The sequence below is a fragment of the Bactrocera neohumeralis genome, chromosome 3 (assembly GCF_024586455.1).
Source record: "Bactrocera neohumeralis isolate Rockhampton chromosome 3, APGP_CSIRO_Bneo_wtdbg2-racon-allhic-juicebox.fasta_v2, whole genome shotgun sequence".
NCBI lineage: Eukaryota > Metazoa > Arthropoda > Insecta > Diptera > Tephritidae > Bactrocera > Bactrocera neohumeralis.
In genome coordinates this window covers 70,360,250-70,378,628 of record NC_065920.1, presented here as the reverse complement: position 1 = coordinate 70,378,628, position 18,379 = coordinate 70,360,250, and the positions used below count along the sequence as shown (strand labels likewise).

General features: G+C 36.2%; 1 protein-coding gene across 1 annotated transcript in view; it reads left to right on the top strand.

Moving 5' to 3' along the window:
* The window catches only part of LOC126753024 (gamma-aminobutyric acid type B receptor subunit 1), a 499,314-nt gene that overhangs the window by 424,717 nt on the left and 56,218 nt on the right, over positions 1 to 18,379 (top strand). Inside the window, exons 7-8 of the mRNA XM_050464123.1 lie at positions 651 to 894; positions 16,764 to 16,913. Coding sequence (XP_050320080.1) covers positions 651 to 894; positions 16,764 to 16,913 — 394 coding nt within the window. The remainder of the gene's footprint in view (positions 1 to 650; positions 895 to 16,763; positions 16,914 to 18,379) is intronic.

Below are 18,379 nucleotides of genomic sequence, written 5' to 3'. Positions count from 1 at the left end.
CTGACTTATTTTCAATATGATGAAATTGGGATCTCTCTCCAGCAATCTCATCGACTTGCCAAATTTCAGCGATTTTGCTCTGACCTAGGCTGTCAGTTCGGATAAAAAAGTAGCTTGATATCACAGATACAAGTTTTAGACCTTGACTATTCGGGAAGGCAGTGTCAGGAAGCTCAAAGCCAGTATTGCAGTTCTATTGTAGGCATTTACACCTATCTGAAAAAACCTGTCCTTCACAGCAGTAATACAAGTTGTAATTAAATAAAGAAAAACCAAATCCACCCAGAGAGCACCTTTTATTCTACCAGCTTTACAGTTAATGAAAAGGCTCCGCTAAGCCTCCTAGTCTTATAATTAGATATCGCGAATCCCAAAAGTTCCGTGTTTGAAACTCCGAGATCCCTGCTTTCGAATATACGTTTTGTTTCGCCCCAAGTTTAAGTCTTCAATCTTCCACAGAAACGAAAGGGTGTTGAGTTCCGAACTAAACCCGCAGTTTCCGCAACATAACTCTTCTTCTAACTAAAAAATAAGCCGTATTGCTCTTACTTCAGTGTCAAAAGCTCTTTTAATTCGAAACACACTATTATTTACTACAAGGAATGCACCTGAATTTTAATTTTAATTTTTATTTTTCCACCTCATTGCAGGCAACGACTGAATCATGCGCTTATCGAAGAAGGTTACGACATCAATCATGATCGCTATCCGGAGGGCTATCAAGAGGCGCCGCTGGCCTACGATGCTGTCTGGAGTGTGGCGTTGGCATTCAATAAGACAATGGAACGCCTCAAGCAAAGACAGAAATCCTTACGAGATTTTACATACACAGACAAGGAAATTGCCGATGAAATTTATGCGGCGATGAATTCTACACAGTTCCTTGGCATATCGGTAAGTAAGCTAAAGTGCAGGAAAGCGGTATTGCAAATAGACAAACAATGTAGCTGAAGGGCTATACTGAAAGTTTTGCCTCAGCACAGACAGTTGCGAGACGCAAAGCAAAGTCTCAAAGTCTATTCAAGGGTTTTAGCTTATGAACTCACTTACATATCTGTTGTTGATTGATTTGCCAGCGTTAACATTAGCTTTGTAGCAAGTGGCTCCGTAGGCAATGTTGACTTGAATCGCAGTGGTTTCGTAGACAATTCATTTTTGTGCTGCTTTGGCTAGCAGCAGCTTGTGGGGAATCAATCGAATGGAAAGATGAGTCGTGAGTTGAGGTGAAAATTGAAATTTGTCTTAAGTGAAGGAAAGGCGAGAATTTTCGCTTTGTAAGTGTTAGCATGTTTCTTAGCATGTTTCCAATTAAGACTATTTTACTGACTTAATATACATATGTTAATCCCGAAATTTAGAGATTTGAAAATAAGACCTTCGGAATCCCCAAGTTTTTATTACTTTCACGTGTTATTTAGTAATATTTAACAGTTTTAGAATTTACTTTCAGTTTGAAGACGGATGTGCATTGTTCCATACTCGGTGCTGAAGCCTTACTTTTGATCTCCAATAATGCCACTACTACTTTACGATCGGTTGAACGCTTGATCCAAACTTGTTTGATGTTGAAGTCCCGCATGTGCAAAACTAATAAGTTCGGGTTCCCGAAATTTTGTGATGTGCAGTAAAACCTACAAATACCTTACGACACCACAACTAGTAATTTGGTTTGATTAAACTTTTATATTCATGAGAGTCCCGAAATTTCGGGACTGGAAAATTCGGGATCCCGAAATTTTTTTGTTCTGCATGGCCAACCCAAAAAAAACAACCGAAGAAAAAAATATGCCAAATTTTTTCGCTGGATCTTTTATATAGAAAAAATTTTCTATTTATAAATTTTCTATAATTATCTATTACTGGCTATTCGCAATGAAAAATCTTAACCGAACGGGTTGTATAAGATTGAACCTCATGTGCAAACCTCTTTTAATTCTAGTTATATATGTATATCCTTTTTTTTTTAATTAAGTGCACTCTTTTATTTACATATGTATGTATGTATTTTGAAAATACCGAATTTTTGAGAGTGGTAATTTCGGGATCACGGAAACTTCCATTGAAAGTGATGTTTCATTCCTACAAACATTTCTACTTACTTGGTTTGATTTAAACTTTTATAATCTTAATAATCCCGAAATTTCGGGACTGTTAACTTCGGGATCCCGAAAATTTTTTGGTGCGCAACATAGTCAAATATACTTTGGGCTTCAAATATACCCATTTTTTTATCAAACTTAGTTAAAAAGCCATTTTTCGCTCCAGCAATCATATTTTGTGGCTATTCATAATAGAAAATAAAACCCGTAATCATTTTTAAACCTCTTTTAATTCAAAATATACACCAAAGGATAAAACTTTTTAAAAATTTACTTTATGGTATAAATAAAGAGCAATGCATGTATGCAATGACTTCACAAAGTCGGACCGCAAATGAAAGTCAATGCTTATGCACAACTAATTGCAATTAAGTGTTGTTGAAAATTCTAGCACTCCCATGCAAGAGTTTGCAAACTTTCCACACACACCCATACATCGACAAAACCATTGGCATGGAAACTAATGAATATGAATATGCCGAAAGCTAATAACTTCTCATATTTTCACGTTATGTAATTTTGCAAATGAAGCTAGCACTAAGTTGCCGTTTGCTGCTTTAAAGTTTTGGCATAGATATTTGTTTTTGTAGTTGCTTGATTCCTTTATACTATATCTGCTTGTGTCGATATGTTGCCAACGTTTGCTTTGCATTTTGTTAGCTTACGGCAGCGCTTTTGGCATGCAATTTACACAATGTATTAATTAATTTTAAAATTGGCAGCAAATTAGAGAATTACATGTCATTTGTGGCCTTTGTGGAAGGCGGACAATTTGAAAGCGAAGCAATTTTGTTTGGGTAAATGGGAAAATTTGTAATATTTATTCACGAGAATGCTAGTAATTTCTTGATGACCAGTTAAAGTCGTAACAAATATGAGAGATATGTACACTTAGAGAAGTTTCCGACCTTTTACTAAACACCTTTTACCAAAACGATTCCGAAAATAAAGGTGTTATTTCCAGCAAGTAACCGCTTAGCTCATTTAATATCAGAGAGAGAAAAACCAAATACGAAATCTCCTTTAACAGTTCTACACAGACATCATCCGCAGAAAATCATTCCAATCAAGCTCATCAGCAAGTTAATGCCATAACTACTCTTACGACAAGGTCAGTACTAACGAGATGACTAACGAGATCAGAAAAAGTAAAGAGAGGAAATTTCAACTTTTTTTTACAGATCAAGCAACCATATGGCACTCAAAATACTAATAATCGGTACAGGAAAACATATTAACTTTCGAAAAACTAAATTAAAGGTTGATCCAATTCAAGGTTCCCTACTTTAAAAAAAAAACACCGAAATTTCAACTTTATTGGGGAATGTTTATCATCGTTCAAAAGGACATTCTTCGACATTTATTTTTGAAAGATTATCTCTTTCAAATGTTGGACGGAGCTACGGCTCAGATGGTCCATCCGTTGAGTTTAATTTTCGATGACTCTCTCGAGCGTTCCGACTGCTAACAGGCGAGTGACACGCGTTATGTTTTGTCCCAAGGCCTGTATCGAAGCGGGATTGCCACATAGACTTTAGACTTTACATATCCCCACAGAATAAAGTCTAGTGGTTGTTTTTTCTGAATGAAATGACAGCTCCTGGATTTCTTCAGGTTGCTCTTCGTCCCAGCTGCGGCAATTTTGCTTTTTTACATTCCCATTGAGTCATAAATAGGCCTCCTCGCTGAAGAAAGTTTTGCTCGTAAACGTCCGATTGTCTTGGAACTTTTCAAGTACTCATAGAGCAAAGCGATGTCGCCAAGCCGTTCCATTCATCAGTACGAGTTTTAGTGTACACCCTCAGCTATGGCTGCTATATTTTCGGTTTTGCACGATCGGTTTGCTAAGGAGGACACCTAAACGATTTCATATGTTTGGCAACGAGTTGGTACTTCACTGTTCCTCTGCGCTGTGACGTTGGGCCTCTATCTAGGCAAACACTGGTCAACAAGCCAAACTTTTGCGACTGTGAGATCCTTCTGACCCAAAGCGTAGTGCATGAGGTTCTTTTAACTACTTGGAAGGTACACTGACTGAACTCTGTCCAATAGACTCACATGCGATGAGGCTACATATCTTGTTGAATGCAAATTGTCAAATTTGTAAGGTAGAAGTCGAAGTGGAATCATCCAGACACTTTCTTCTCAACTATCCCACTTTTGCGATATTGAGCTTGAAACACTCGATAGACAGACCTTCGAAGAATATGATAAAGTGGTTGGAGTTTGTATTAACACATTTCTGGTAAGCTCCAAACACTCCATCAATATGTAAAGGTCCGATGAGCCATATCTATAGTAAGAGTATTGGAAATCACAGAGGACCAGCATTCACAGCTGTTCAAGTGGGATCCTGCATTGCCTTTGTAGCAAGGATCAGCCCTACGACATAACCTAGTTTAACCTTCTTTATCCACTCCTGACTCGTATGTGGTAAAGTAATGCAGGTTTCGAATAGTTTCTCATACTAGAAGATTAAATAAACTTGGATTAATTTGAAAAAATCAGCAAATCAAAGATAATGAAACCAAAATAGAACAAGAGTAACGTTTTCTGACACCAGTTATGTTCATTTCGGTCTACGGTATTTTAGCAGAAAGGACCGAGATTTATGGCCAAGGGCTGTTACCTTAGTGCCATTCCCCAAGACTCGTTAGCAAAGTAAGATGTGATTGTCGATAATCTTTAAAATCTTGCACACAAACTCTTCCATAGGAAGAGTAGAACAAGAATCACCGCAAAACTAAAAGGTTTTTTTAGGATTTTTGTGCTTCAACTAATAGAATGAGATTTGACTGTTCTTAACTTATTTCGTACAAGCAATAAGTAGATAAAATTGATGCCTACTGATGATAAGGCATTAGAGTTCACATAAGCAGAAAGTACAGAGACTTTTTTCCGAGAACGGATCGGCCAAATTGTCTTCCACTTTTCCATTGATTTTAGGATCTCTATATAAGGGGAGAGATTTGAAATTTTAGAACGATATGTGAAGCAATATCTTCCTGGTGAAGCTCACCTTTCCTTATGGAACCACTTCTCTTTACAAGCAGTTATCTTTAGAAGAAGATATCATTATGTGAAGCCATGGTGTTTTTCGAACAAATTTTGTACGGTTTTAAATTTCAGTCAAACAAATTGGAAATAGTGCTGCTTGCCATGTACAGTTATCACTCTGAATTTAAAGTTTTTCGATAACCACAACTCACTTTTACAAATAATTCAAAGCAATACCTGGCCGACGCTGCGTAATTTATTTGCAGTCACAAGAAGCTTAGCTATTTTCCTCTCCTTCTTGCTTCCCTTCTCTACTTTCTCTCTCCACATATCTTACCCTCACTAATTTACCTTAAGACTTTATGGTTTCTTGTCTTAATTTTAACTGCCCACCTTTGACACTAAACATTTACAAATTTCCTCAGCTGATACAAGTGTGTCTTTGAACTTTTCCGAAACTTTGTTTGCGGTAAAACGAATCTTTTCATGCACACAGCGCTCTCTTATGGCATTTTGTATATGTACATATATGTGTGCGGGTGTGTATGGCTGCAATGTTGATTTATTAGTAGGGATAGCATTTAGTAGTCGGTCGTTACGAAAAGTTTGACAGCGTTAAAGTCTCGACTTTTGTGGTTTTACGTAGAAGTTTTCACGCCGCTTATCGGCTGAGTGTCAGAGAGTGCCGTTGGAGTTTCGTATTTCAATTTTTTTTAATAGAAAATATTAGTTTTGATTTAGTCTTTTACGAAAGTTTATTTGAAAGGTAAACGTTGTTATTTTTTGCTTTCACCGTCTTTTGCTTTTGTTTTACTTTGAAAGTGAAGTGAATGTAAATTGTGGCCAAGCTGTCATGGACAAGCAAGAGAGCTAATTGCAAAAATGGACAATGCTTTAGTTTTAATTAGAAGGTGTGGATATTGTCGTAGGAAAGTGTGTTAATCTTGTGAAGTAAAACAATAGTTATAGACTTCTGTGAAACATATTATATATACTAATAAAAGGGCCCCAGTATAGCACTAAGATTCCGGTATACCTGTATAGCTGCTTGAAAACATTACGAGTTAAAAGCTCCGCTTTCGCATTAAATATTCTTTCTCAATAATTTTAGTTCAAGCCTGAATAATTATTAGCTCCAAGAACATTCGACGTTTTTGAGCCACATTTTGTTCAGCTCAATGGGTACGTAAACAAGCAAAATTGCCGCATTTAAGACGAAGATCAACCTGAAGAGATTCAAAGCCCGCTATTCCAGAAAAACCAAAGGTTTTGGTATGGTTTGTGGGCCGGTGGAATCATCGGTCCATTTTCCTTAAAACATATTACTGGTGGGAACGTAACCGTCAATGGCAACCATTATCGCGTCATGACTACGTAACCGGTCGATTGGTCACCAAGATCGTGTAATATCACATCGTTAGACTTTTTCCTGTAAGGTATGTAAAGTCCAAAGTCTATGCGAACAATCACGCTTCGATTCAGGTCTTGGAGCAAAACATCACGCGTGTCATTCGCCAGTTACCAGCCGATATTCTCGAACAAGTCATCGAAAATTGAGCTCTACGTATGAACCATTAAAGACGTAGCCATCTGAATAATTCTTTGGTAAATACTTCCACAATAAAAAAGCAACCATAATTTACTTTATCTACTTCGGGTACTGATTTATAATTAATGGAAACCAGTAAGACCGCCATTAAGCAAAATCTGACTTTTCGAATCCCAATACAGTTATTATTCGCTCTTCATATAAGAAATAAACTATTAAATTTTTAGCATTCAAAACATTTTACAAAAGATCTAATAATATCACAGTGATTGTACTGGAAATTCTTGTGAAATTCCTCAGAAATCATAACCTCTCATATATTATCTACGTGGTCAAAAAAGAGATTGTAAATATTTAGAAAAAAAGCCAAGAATGTCATGAGAAACTAGTCAAGGAGTGTATGACCTCCTTAGTAATAGCATCAAACTGCTTCCATATCCAATTTATTTGGTTGCCTGGTCATAGCGGAATTGTGAGCTGGGGCGTTGATCGTTTGTAAGAAAATCGGCTGTATACTTTGGGTATAAGTCAGAATAGCAACGAATTGAGTCCTGTTCCCCAAGAACTTCCACAGGCTCGCGCAAAATGTGGCGTTGATCACAAGCAGTTTGTCCAGGTTTGTCCGGAAATTCATGGTGGACGATGAGTCGATTTGAAAAATTTATTGAACCAATCGTTTTCACTTTGGTTTAAAAACTCATTCAAAATTGCCTTTTGCTCGAAAGAGCGCTGCCATTTTCGGCTTACACCACTCACAGAATCACGACGCGCGAAAATATTTGTCCTGACTCTCCAGGTGCTCGGAGACAACTGACCCGCCGCTCATTCATTAGCTAATCGGTGCGCAAGGATATGTAATTTATCGGAAAATCTTACATTCCATATAAAATGTGGCGTAATAAAACGGGTTTGTTCAGAATTCATGGTGTACAGTGATGCCTTGATCTCAGTTTATTAATAATAATTTTATTCTTTATAAAAATCTTATTTGCTAAATTTACTCGGAAGATTGTTTTGTGATTTGACATTCCTCAGCATCAACTTGACCCGGCATATCTTAGATAAACATATCGAATAATAACAGAATTTAATTTGATTTTTTTTTAAAGAATTTTGCATTTTGCTTACACCACTCACAGAAGCACGATGTATTTTGCAAAAATATATATTGTTGAATCTGAAGACTCTCCAGGTGCTCGGAGATAAAAATTGACCATACTTTTGGTTTTGAAAGTTGGAGTCGTTTGATGACGCAACTCGCGCACCCTCTGAAGTACAGTCGCGGCGGAAGAAAATCAGTGCTAATACTTTCCGGACAAACCCTGTACATGAGATCTCGAAATATTTCTAGACCATAGTGCAATACAAAAGAACTTTTGAGTTTTAGCTCTCCGCAAAATCCACCTTGCCGTAATGGTAGAAGTTCTTATTGGACACTCTGCTGCTAGTACTCATGTGGCTAGTCTCATGATGTAGAGCACGAAAACGGAAAGAGTTAAATGAAGAAAGATTATATGATTGTCGTAAGAGGCGACTAAAATCCAATACACAGTAAGTCTGCTTTTTTGGCTTACCTCGAATTTTAGCATAGTCTCGTCAGAAATAGTAGTACTATAATAATCAGCTGGAACTGTTACTATAGACTTTGAAGGAGTTTCCTTCTAATGAAAAGACATTGGAAGTTTTAGGGACAAAAGTCGCCAGTCATTGAGTCTGATGGGTGCTGAACTGGTAGTAGCAATCTGACCGGAGACTTAAATCTGGTACCAGAGGAAACAGTTAGCCCAAGGGGTCGGTTCAATCTGCTGGGTCTGGCCCTTTGGAGAGATTCATGGCATCTGCGGCCGCGTGCCGGAAAAAGTTGGAAAAGGTATCCATCCACCCGAACAATTGGAACCAAATAATACTATGATCTATGTGCGTTTAAGCACCGTGGGGTTAGGACGGCGACCGCAAGTACTCACGTAAATCACAACGTTTTTGTCTAGCTTTTGCAAGACAGAGGTTGTAACATTTCGGTAGTAATATTTTTGGAGAACCACGAGAGAGAGCCGCAATAGATATTAGGCGGCTCATCAAATTTGGGGCAAGCTCTAAGCACATTGTCGATAAGGTATTTTTAATGCGCGCTTAGAAGTTCTGAGCAGCACAGCTGACCAGAGTTTCTAGCAGTGAAAGGGGTATAGTATTGAATTCTAATCTGGAGAACTGGAGATTCTGATCTCTGCTGATCACTTAAGCAAGCACTTAAGCAAACAGGAGTATGGCTGGAGGTCTCACGTTTCAAGCCAGAAAGTCACGTCTATTTTAGCTGATGAATCTCGTAGTAGAAGAATTCATTCAAAAATACTAACACACGTTGGATAGTTTTTAAGGGAAACAATGCAAATAAGCGAAACATTTTACTTTCACTAAAAATTTGCAGACTGAATATTGGCCTTCCGAAGAGTAAGAAATGGAGCTAGAAAGAAATTTTCTGTAAAAGGATTTCGAAAAGAGACTCCAATATCGGAGTATCAAGAGACTTTGTTAATAAGTAGAATCTTTAACAAATGAACTGAGCAGCCACAAAAGAGCTAAAATGTGCTCGGAAAACATTAACCTTCTGGAAACAGTTTGAAAGTCACTGGGATAAGTTAGACACTGAATGTGGCTTTTATCCAAAAATATGAAATAAAACTGAAACGCGCGCGAATGGGAAATACAGAAAATTTCCCAACGTCATAGATTTGCTTAGAGAATAAGAATATGGTTTAATCGTACAAAGCAAGGCCTTCTATAAAAGACCATTGTCTCTTCACATTTGAATTAAAATGTATCATAGATCCCTAATACAAATTCTTCAACTTGTTTAAAACTACATAACACATTACACTAAATTTGAGCACTTGGAGACATTTGATAGTTTCTTTAAGAAAAATAACTGTTAATTATATAAAACTTAAATTAACAGTTATTTTTCTTAAAGAAACTATCAAATGTCTTCGAGCGCTCAACTTCAAATCAATAACGAGAAAAGAGAAGAGTAACATTTCTTAAGAAAAACACATTTGTACATTGTATCCCCACCAAAAGGTTTTAGTATTCATGAGGGCTAAACACCCTTGTGCGCAAAGAAAAAGTAAAAAAAAAAAATAAATAAAAACTGGTAAAGCGATTAGAAATGCAAAGTGTTGAGAAGTGAAATCCGATTAGGATCCCACAAAAGTGCAATAAAGTACATGCATAAACAACAAAGTGAATAAAAGGGGACAAGACAGGAATAATAAGTGCGATTGAATGAAGAAAATGCAATAAAGTAACTGACAGCAGAAAAAATAAATACAAAAGCAAGTAATATTAATGAAAAACAATAAAAACGTTAACTTCGGTTGCACCGAAGCTAAATACCCTTCACAGGTGCATTTCTGTTAGTAACTATGTGTTCAGTTTGTATGGAAGCTATATGCTATAGTCAACCGATCTGATCAATTTCTTCGGAGATTACATTGTTGCTTTATGAAATAATATATACCAAATTTCGTGAATATATCTTGTCAAATGTGAAAGTTTTCCATACAAGCATTTGATTCCGAACGTTCAGTTTGTATGGCAGCTATATGTTATAGTGGTCCGATATCGGCCGTTCCGACAAATGAGCAGCTTCTTGAAGAGAAAATGACGTTTGCAAAATTTCAAAATGATATCTTAAAAACTGAGGGACTAGTACGTATACATATATACAGACAGACAGAAGGACGAACAGACAGACGGACATGGCTAAATCGACTCAGCTCAACATACTGATCATTTATATATATACTTTATAGGGTCTCCGACGATTCCTTCTGGGTGTTACAAACTTCGTGACAAACTTAATATACCCTGTTCAGGGTATAAATATAAAAACGGAGTTGGATTAATATAATAATACCTTGTGAGAAAAAATTAGCCGGTAACTGTAAATAAAACCCACAATATTTACTAATTATTCATCAATATTTATTTTGTCGCCTTCAAAGTAATCCCCACCAGATACAATAAACATATTTGCTTTCGTTTCTCGATTTTTTCAATCCTCGACACACTTTTTGGGATGGCCTTCAGCTTCTTCAGCGAATTTTGTTTTATCCCTTCGATCGAAAGCGTGTTCCACGGAGCGGTAGTTTCAGTTTGGGGAACGAGAAATAATAACACGGAGCTAAATCTGGTGAATGCGGTGTATGTTCGATGGTATTCATTGCGTTATTGGCTTTAAATTTGGACACAATCTGATGGTGCGTTATCAACGCATAAATTCCATGAGCCATAAAATCCATTCCAGCCGTTTTCGATGGATGTTCTCACTTAAACATCTCGATACGGCCAAATGGAAATCCCTATTGGCCTCTGTTGCTCTGGAACAAATTCATGATGCACCAAACAACGAATAGCAAAAAAAAAAGAATGAGCATCACATTGATTCCACTCCAATGATTGCTGACTTGTTTGCATACTAAGCTCATAAACTCATGTCTCATCGGCAGTTATAACGTTCTCTATGAATGTGGAATCGGAATCACAAGATCGAGCATGTCCAAAGAGACCTGCTTACGACACTCTTTTTGAAAACACCAGCTTAACTCAGCCGAATCGAGCAAGAATGTGCTTCATATCCAAAATAACCATTAAAATCATTTCAACGGACTCGTGAGAGATGGGGAGCTCTCTTGTCATCTCCCTAACACTTTGCAGATGATTTTCAAGCACCATATCCTTTACTTTTTTAATATTTTCTTCAGTTGAAGGGCTCGAAGGTCGTCCAGAAGAAGATCTAATCCGCACAAAGTAGGAACTAAGGTTAGATCTGCACCGATTTGAGCCATATTTGATTAAGATTGACAGGAAGTTCGAAAATCCTTCTTTTAGGCAGATAGGGCAGAGGGAAGTATTATTATCGAAAATTCAATCATCCTTATATTAGGTAATATGCGGGTGCCAGACGAAGAATTGAACCAATTTACTCTTTTTATACATCAAGACAAAGCATTATCAGAAAATTGCACTCTAAAATATTCCCGCATATAAATTGGATTAAAGTTGACCAGAAGTATAAAAGTCTTTATATTAAGTGTATGGACACGTACGAACCTAAAAGTAAATACTAATAAGACGGATGCGGTCCTCTTCACAAGGAAGTACTGCAATGAAAACATACTTATCAAGTATCTGGGAGTAATTTTGGACAAAATTCTGCCGAGTTGACAGTTCTTGTCGAGATAAAAGAAGCGAGGCTGTCAGGTTAGATTAGGTTAGGTTAGATGCCATAGAAAATAGAACTCCCGTGTTCGGACTTACAGATCGGGAAAAAGTTTAGTAAGGGCTGTCAGCAACTTTCGTACAAAAAATCGATGGAACGGGTACAACGACTAACTATACATAACAGGGGCGCTACGGGGCTCACTCGAACGGCGGCAATATTAAGGTTACTCAACCTACCACCAGTCCACATTGCAGTAGAAAGCTCTGCGGCAAAATCAACAGCAAGTTTGTCGGCATTAGGTGAGTTCTCTACAAAGACATTCGGGCATTACTCAATAAGCGGCGGGCTGGTGGACAAATTGGATCACATACCCGTGTGCTTTGTTTGGGAGAGAAGGTTCCATGTCACACTAAAGGAGATAGATAGCGCAGAAGCCTGCGATACGACGGCGGAATTTACACAGATGGATTCAAAATGCCCAATGGGCTGATAGCCGGAATCTACCGATTAGAGCTGGATCTCAGGTGATCCTTCAAGCTTCCGGATTACTGCAGTATCTTCCAAGCTGAAGCATTTGCAGTCGGGAAAGCGGTTGAGATAGCTAACAACGAAGGATATAACATAAATACGATAATTATATGTCGATAGACAGGAATCAAATAAGACAATAAACTCACTTCGCATTACGTCAAAGTATGTTCTTAGAAGCAGGGAAGCCTTAGATGTAGCGGATGCCGCAAAGCATATATGCATATTGGGTTACAAGTCATAAAGGAGTAACGGAAAACGAAGCAGCTGATGAGATTGCCAAAAGTGGTATCCGTCTGGCTACTGAACAAGCACAAGAAATAGGGAAGTCACTAAGAACGAAATTGACGCATGGTCTGACAGCCAGATCAGGGCGAGATGGAATGATTTAAGTGAATACAGGATCGTTAAGATCTTATGGAAGATACCCTTAGGAAAATTCGCCTGCTTTTTACACACGGTCTCGAGAAGACTGCCGGACGGCTGTTGGCCTCTTGACAGGTCAAAACCTACCGGTATTACATGCGAGCCGGATGGGCATAAGTATGTGATAACGATACATGCAAAAAATGCACTGGAACACCTCCTATGCCTTTGTCCAGCGCTAACTAGAGTTCCACTCAAGCCTCGGAGTTCAAAGAACTGTACGAAATATCAAACATAGACATCAAGTCGCTTTTAAAGTTCGCAAAAAACGCTAACGTTCTGTGTGACAGACGCTGGAACTATTTCTATGCTTTTGTCGAGCACTATGTAGAACTCGACGCAAGTATCTAGGAACTTTGGAGTTCAAAATTGGACGAAATATGAAACGTACACATTAAGACGGTGTTAAAGTTCGTCCATTTAGGTCCACTACCATAGGATTAACTGATATTTTCAATAAAATATCAACTATGAGTTCGAAGTGTCAGATATTTGGTATCCAGTGCTTTAAAAAGATTCGATCTCGAACATTTCCATATTAAGGTTGCACCAACTACATCAGAAATACCGTCATACATATACAACCATAGAACTGCCGTAAATTGCCAGCTTGTTAAAGTACTTGCCACATTTTAGGAAAAACACGGTACTGCAGCTGTTTTGAAGAGAAATCACAAAAACAAATTTGCTGCAACGAACACTAAACATATGCACACACAAAGGGGGATATGCGAATGCATGGACCCGGTATGTTAGTACTCAAAAAGTGGCAGCAGCCAACAACGGCTGGTGAAGCCCCGGCAACCGGCAATCAGCAGTCAGTAGTCAGCAATGCGTAAATACACAAGTGAGAACATTTTTTGCGCCGCTGTGAATTGCACACTTGCCACGCCGAGCAAACACCCCCCGCACAGTCAGCTAACTAAGTAGCAACAGCAATAGCAACAACAAATGAGAACTGTGCCGTTTCCTGCTTGACATAGCAACGGACTGGCATATCCAACACTCCTGCGGGACCCCATGGTCGGTTGCGTGGCACATGTCGCTCTGCGATTTTTTTTCTGTCATCCGTTTATTTAACTTTTTTACTAAAGCACCAAAGGGGCGAGACTATCAATTCGCTACGGCATTGCAGGGAAGCAGCTTCTTTTTTCGGCTGGCAACACCAACATGCTTGTATGCGCGGTGCTTCTGCCAGGCACTAAAGTAGTTGGAACCTGCCGCTGTGTCTAGTGGTTACATGATGTTGTTAGCCGGGTGCCTGCGGTAGATGCGGTGTTGCGTTAAAAATGCTGCATATTTTTGGGCGCAGTAAAGTAGGTGTTTTTCAGAGCAGACATTTTCGGCAGTTAGCTTTCATGCAAGTAGCTAGCGTTGCTGAGTGCAGTAATTTGCTTTAAAATTGAGCTATACCGCCTAAAAGTAGGCAACAGTTTTTTGAAAGCGTAGTGAAGCATACTATATATGATTAAATTGCATGTTTTTCTTAACGCAAAAACCGTTTTAGTAAGAGTATAAGTCATAATTAAGACCTTTCAAAAAAGGTTTCGCCTAAAAGTAGGCAATATTTTATTTAAAATATAAGTGCTCATATTATTATGGACAAATTTTAGCTAAGATTCTTAAATTGTCTTCCCGCAAAAAGAAAACAATTGTTTTTCGCGCCTTTATACATACATACATAATATATATATAATAAATTAGAAAAGTTATTAGCCTAAAAGTAGGCAACACTAACAACAAAGTTTAATTTTTCATATTTTTATATTAAAATTTTAATTAAAATGCGTTTAACAATCTTCCCTAGAAACAAATTTCAGTCGGACGCCTAATATTATGCAAAGTTATCAGCCTAAAAGTAGGCAACAGTTAAATGAAAGTTTATATTTTATATTAAATTGTGAATTAAAATCCTTGCAATAATCTTCCTTGACATCTAAATTAAGTCTAACGCCTAAAAGTATGCAATTTTTACTATCGATTTTTTTGGCAAAGCCACAAACTTAAAAGTAGGTAACTTTTTGAGTGTCTTTGTGTCTTTTCTTTACCAAGAAATTGTTTTTGAGCGTCTAAGAAACTGATCTCTAAACGGAACTGAAGAAAGAGAAAGTAGATTAAGGGACACACCTGGCGCGAAGCCTAGAAAAACCTTTTTTGGAAGTTACGTACAAAAAAAACTTTAAGGGCACTCTTATACGTATTTTAAGGATAAACAGCAAAAATTAAAAAAAAAAAAAAACAAATTTAATAAAGCGTTAAAAGATAGACTAATCTATATGATTAAATTGAGCCCCTACTTGTTAAAAGGCTTTAATTTAAAAACTGTTTCAGATATTTGGGTCAAAATTTCAGTATGTTATTTTTTAAAGTATAGCCTGTGAAAAAATATGTTTTTTTTTACTTTCATACTATATGTGCTCCCTAAGAGAGTAGTAAAGTAAAAGTGGCCTACATTTAGGCGCATCAAAAAATCGATATTTCTGATTTAACTTTGACTTTTGATCCCAGAAAGATCGACCTTTTACGTGTTGTCCAAATTTCTGAAGGAGCACACCTAGTGTAAAATTAAAAAAAATACGTTTTTTGAAATGCCTAAATGTAGGCTTCTTTTAATTACTGTCGTTCTGTGTAGAAGAATGGGAAAATATTTAACTTTCATTAGAACTTTTTAAATAGACATGATTCAGGAAGTTATCAACTAATGAAAGTAAAGACATGACATACTATATAATAGCCTTGAATCGATAAGAATTTTACAATAAAGCTTTAATCTCGAAAATCGATTTTGTTCTTTAAATAACGATAAAGGCCAACTTGTTATTACTTTTCTTAGAATTTTCAAAATTTAAGATAAATTTTTGAATACACTGCCTGAAGCAATATGAGTTAAAAATGCGTTGACCATTAATTTCATCTGTAGAGAGCAACCATTAAATGGAAAAATTCTTTTTTCTCGACTAACCGCCACTTGGAGTAACTGCATGCAGGAGTAAGTGCTTTTACCCAGAGTAACTAACACCATTTGCACTTTCATGGAGTGTAAAGCAGAGTTGCCACAAAAAACGAAAACTGCTTCGACTAACTAGAATATTCAAATAAAGTAACTTTAACAACTAAATAATGACGGTAATGCATTTTCCACTTTAAAAAAGGGGACCAAAGGCTACAGTAACTAAAAGTTAAAAAATAAATAAAAATAAAGTCGATCGTTTGTTTGGTGCATAAAATATGGGTGTCGAGCGCAAATGCATTCACTTTCGCAATTGCAAATGCGCAACAAATAAATAGCATGCTTTTAGGCGAATTGAAAGTGAGGAAAACCAAAATATATGTTTATGGAAACTAGTTTTTTTTTAAGCTTTATGGGAAGGCTTTTCACATATAAAAAAATTTAACATGTCTTACATACATGGTCTTAAAGGGTGCATCAACGGATCATATTAGGTAGTCGAAAAAGTCTTTTCGTATTTCTAAACAAACTTCAACTTATTTTTTATATTTATACTACAAATGTGTACCAGGGAAACATTGTTGTGCTACACAAACTAATACAGCATCGTCTCCGTAAGCTTCATAAATATCATTGGTGGCTTGCATGGTATTCTTACCTTTTTTATACAAAAATTTTAAAATATTGCGAATTTTTTCATTATATTTTCCCATTTTTGAACAGCTGTAACTTTTTTCAACATCCCCGATTTTTTTTGAGTTAAATGAAGCTTAAAATCCCGCCATTTCAACACCAGACCATATAGTGTACACAATATGATTAGCAGTACTGGAGATATTCGACTGCAACGACATCTATTGGCAAAATACGAAAAGACTTTTTCTACTCCCCAATATTTAGTCTGAGCTGAATAAAAATATATATTTTTTCAAATTTTAAATTCAATATAGCCACTTTCTCTCTTAGTTAAAATGTATTTTTATATTTTTACAGGGCGTCGTTGCATTCAGCTCGCAGGGTGATCGTATTGCCTTAACCCAGATCGAACAAATGGTGAATGGAAAATATGAAAAATTGGGTTATTACGATACGCAATTGGATAATTTAACGTGGTTAAATATGGAGCAGTGGAGTGGTGGAAAAGTAAGTACAGCTAATCATAAAATCATAAATTTTTACACTTGTTTAAGAAATGGTTTTTGATTATATGAAAATAATAATTGAATTATTTTTATTTTAACAATTCCATTAATGTGTAGTAGAAAAATTTGTTATGATTTTAGTTCAGAAGGAATAAGTTTGCCAAATGGCGACAAAAAATTGTAAACAAAAATTTTTACGAACAATGATGTTGTTATACATATCTACTACCTACTCTACTTAATTTGTATAAATTATTTCTTCCTTCTATATATTGTATTATTATCTTAAACACTGTGAATAGAGTAACAAGGTTAGAATATACATCTCTAAAAATTTTATATTTAATGTCTTACTATATTTCCTGTAAACAACCATCTTATAGCCTCTCTAGTCCATACCAGAAAAGATATGAGTTGAAAAATCTTCGAGGATTAAGAAAGAATTCCTTGTCAATGAACATAAAATTGCTAATGAAGATAATTCAGTAGAACCTGGGAAAAAACTAAAAAACGGAATATCCATATTTTGATGCCTTAACTTTTTTATACACTTATTTATTAAATTTTCTTATCAAAACTATGTATTTAAGTAATATTTCAAGAGCTGATAGCACAAAGCTGGTGACAGCAAGACTTTTTAAAATAGCAAAAAATCTTAAACGTAGACAAGCTTCGCCGTATTCTCGATTAAAGCCGAGAAAATCTTACTAAACGGCTTTTTTAACGCGAGTACTATTATCCAAATATTTAGTATTTAGAAATAGTTAAGAACTACACCGACATGTATGCTATGTTTTTAAAAAATGCCTCCAAGTAGACAATATTTGGCAAATGTTAGAATAAAAGCGGACAAACTTTAATGCATACTCATTACGCGGGCATTTTTTAATGGAAAACTACTATCCGAAGCTTTAACAAGTTGAAATAAACAATGAAAAGTTAATTATATTTTCAAATAACGCTTCAAAGTAGGCAATATTCAACAAATATTATTTAAAAAATAGGTACGTTCAATATGTTCTCGATATTCGGCTTTTTTTGTCAGAAAAATTATTACCAAAAATGTAACGAGTTAAGATAAACACCAAAATGTATACTATGTTTTAAAATAACCTCCAAAGTATGGCATATTTAACAAATATTATTATAAAAGTCGGCAAATTTTGCTACATTCTAAACATTCGGATATATTTTACGAGAAAAGTATTATCCAAAATGGTCAACAGTTAAGATATCCGTAGAAGTGTATACCATGTTTTTAAATAACGCCTAAAAGTAGGCAATATTTCAAAATTATTAGTATAAAAGTAGGAAAATTTTGATGCTTCCTCGATATTCGACAATACGTCTTTTATTAACAAAGATGGAGCCAGTTATGATATAGACGAAGAGTTTACTATTTTTAAGAACGTCTAAAAGTAGTAGTATATAGTACTTACTGGAGGAAAAAAATTTTAACTGTATAAA